General features: G+C 65.9%; 1 protein-coding gene across 4 annotated transcripts in view; it reads left to right on the top strand.

Annotated features, from left to right (window-relative positions):
- COL16A1 (collagen type XVI alpha 1 chain) overlaps positions 1-2,862 on the top strand; it is a 23,633-nt gene that overhangs the window by 19,928 nt on the left and 843 nt on the right. For all 4 annotated transcript variants that reach the window (XM_015649176.3, XM_015649175.3, XM_015649177.3 and 1 more), the window contains 12 exons: positions 97-150; positions 242-286; positions 501-545; positions 649-702; positions 804-857; positions 959-1,009; positions 1,119-1,208; positions 1,300-1,335; positions 1,455-1,499; positions 1,588-1,776; positions 1,871-1,934; positions 2,014-2,190. In XM_015649176.3, coding sequence (XP_015504662.1) covers positions 97-150; positions 242-286; positions 501-545; positions 649-702; positions 804-857; positions 959-1,009; positions 1,119-1,208; positions 1,300-1,335; positions 1,455-1,499; positions 1,588-1,776; positions 1,871-1,934; positions 2,014-2,190 — 904 coding nt within the window. The remainder of the gene's footprint in view (positions 1-96; positions 151-241; positions 287-500; positions 546-648; positions 703-803; positions 858-958; positions 1,010-1,118; positions 1,209-1,299; positions 1,336-1,454; positions 1,500-1,587; positions 1,777-1,870; positions 1,935-2,013; positions 2,191-2,862) is intronic.

Below are 2,862 nucleotides of genomic sequence, written 5' to 3' on the forward strand. Positions count from 1 at the left end.
TGTTCCCCTTCCCCAGGGACCTGTTCCCATTCCCCAGGGACCTCTAGAGCTCCCCAATGCAAACCTTCCTCTGACACTGTCACCTTGTCCCCGCAGGGCCCTGCTGGCTTGGAAGGACTGGATGGCAAGGATGGGAAGCCAGGGCTGAGGGTGAGGCTCCGGAGCTCTCCAGATTCTGGTAGGGGGCAGCCACCCTGCAACCCCCCCCAGGACACCCCCAACTCTTTCTCTTTCTCCCCAGGGTGACCCTGGTCCCCCCGGGCCACCAGGGATGATGGGTCCTCCGGTGAGTGACAGCCCTCCTTGTCACCCCTCCCTAATCCTCTGTGCCTGGCACGTCCCTGCAGCCAAGAACGGGCTCCCCTGAGCCGGGACTGTCCCACCACGTGCTCCTGGGGACACTGAGCTGCGAGTGGTGGCCCTGGACTGGCACTGCAGGGTCAGGATCACCTGCTGTGCTCTGCCGGCACCCCCACCCAGCAGCTCTTTTCTCTCTCCAGGGCTTCAAGGGCAAGACAGGACACCCAGGGCTCCCGGGACCAAAGGTGAGCGATGGTGGCACTAGGTGGTGGTGACACCCCCAGGGACCACGGGCATGGCCAGAGAACCTCTCATTGCTCTGCCCGTGATGTCCCTTCCTCCTTTTAGGGTGACTGCGGCAAACCCGGCCCCCCGGGCAGCACGGGCCGGCCGGGAGCGGAGGTGAGCGAGGGCTGGCTGAGCCCTGGGCACGTTGGGCACTTGTCACCAGCCTGCCCTCCTTGTCACCGACCCCCCTTCTCCTCCTCACTTGCCTTCCTCAGGGCGACCCCGGACCCATGGGACCCCAAGGTCGGCAGGGACCCCCAGGGCTCATCGTAAGTTGGAGCTGCCCCCCGTGAAGGGGGATCACAGCGGGGGCTCCCTTTGGTTCAGGGAATGGGGACATCAAGTGTGACCCCCCTGTCTCTGTCCCCAGGGACCCCCCGGCAGCCCGGGACAGCCGGGTCCCGCTGGCCTCGCTGGAGTGGTGAGTACTGCCAGGGCTGGAGCCCTCACTCTGGGATTTGGGGTCTGGATGAGCAGGTTTGGGATCCCCCATTCCTGATCCCTGCGCTCCGGCTCTCTCCTCCTCGCAGGGGCTGAAGGGCGAGCGAGGCTCCGTGGGGGAGCGGGGTCTGCCGGGAATGCCAGGACAGCCGGGACCCCCGGGACACCCGGGACCACCGGTGAGTGCAGCAGGGCACGGAGCGGTGCACTGGGGACATTGGGGGTGGCCACACGGTGTCACCACCTCACTGCCCCTCTTGGACCTCGCAGGGAGAGCAGGGACCGGACGGACCCGTTGGGAAAGAGGTAGGAACAGGGTTCTCTGGAGCTTTGCTGGACACAGGGATGGATTTGCGGCATCTTCTGGCCTGGCCAGGGTGTCCCTAGGGTGGGGACATCCCTGTCACCTTATTCCTGTTTTCCAGGGACCCCCAGGAAAACCGGGCATTGCGGGACCAGCCGGACAGAAGGTGAGGGGAGCCTGGCTGTGCCACCACGGCCACCTCGGTGCCCCACGGTTGTCCCTGCACCCCAGAGCTGAGCCTTTCCCGTCCGCAGGGTGACGCTGGGTCCCCCGGCGAGAGGGGCTACCCCGGGGAGAAGGGCAGAGCCGGAATGCCCGGGGGTCCAGGAAAAAGCGGCTCCATGGGGCTTGTGGGGCCACGGGGACCCGCGGGAGAGAGGGGACCCCCGGGCTCCCCGGGCCCCGCGGGCAGTGCCGGGCTGCCGGGACCCCCAGGGATGATGGTAAGAACGCGTGGCCGTGTCGCGGGGCAGGAGCCTGTCCCTGTGAGGGGCGCGGTGGCCGTGGCCCCTGGCGTGTCCCCTCGTGTCCCTGCAGGGAGATGTCAATTACGACGAGATCAAGAGGTTCATCCGGCAGGAGCTGAACAAGATGTTTGACGGTAACGGGGGACTGGGGACGAGTTCTGGGGACCCTCCCCGTGTCCCCGCGGACTCTGAGCTCGGTCCCTGTCCCCGCAGAGCGGATGGCGTATTACACCTCGCGGCTGCACTTCCCGGTGGAGATGGTGGCATCCCCGGGCCGGCCCGGTCCCCCCGGGAAGGACGGGCTGCCCGGCCGGCCGGGACCCCCCGGCTCCCCCGGGATGCCGGGACAGATCGGCAGAGAGGGGCGGCAGGGCGTGCCAGGCATGCGGGGTACGTGCTGCTCCCCGGGGTGTTCCCGGTGTCCCTGCCGTGTTCCCGGTGTCCCTGCGGCGTTACCGGTGTCCCTGCGGTGTTCCCGGTGTCCCAGGGACATTCCCGCTATCCTGGGGGGTATTCCCAGAATGTTCTCGGTGTCCTTGGGGTATTCCCAGTTCCTAGCTCCTAGCTGCTCGTTGTGTTATCGATGTCTCTGGGGTGTTCCCAGTGTCTCCAGGACCTCCCCAGTGTCCCTGGGGCATTCCCAGTGTCCCTGAGGTGTTCCTAGCGCCACCATCATGTCCCCGGAGTGTTTCCACTGTCCCTGGGGCATTTCCGGTGTCCCTGAGGTGTTCCAGGTTTCCTCGGGTCGTTCTCAGTGTCCCTGGGATGTTCCAAGTGTCCCGGAGGCGTTCCCAGTGTCTTAGGGGTGTTCCCAGAATGTTCTTAGTGTCCCTGGGGTGTTCCCAGTGTCCCTGGGGTGTTCCCAGTGTCCCTGGGATGTTCCTGGTGTCCTCAGGACATTCCCAGTGTCCCCAGGACATTCCCAGTGTCCCTAGGGTATTCCCAGTGTCCCTGGGATGTTCCTGATGTCCTCAGGACATTCTCAGTGTCCCTGGGATGTTCTTGGTGTCCCCAGGACCTTCCCGGTGTCCCTGGGATGTTCCTGGTGTCCCCAGGACATTC

The sequence above is a fragment of the Parus major genome, chromosome 23, assembly GCF_001522545.3.
Source record: "Parus major isolate Abel chromosome 23, Parus_major1.1, whole genome shotgun sequence".
NCBI classification, from domain to species: domain Eukaryota; kingdom Metazoa; phylum Chordata; class Aves; order Passeriformes; family Paridae; genus Parus; species Parus major.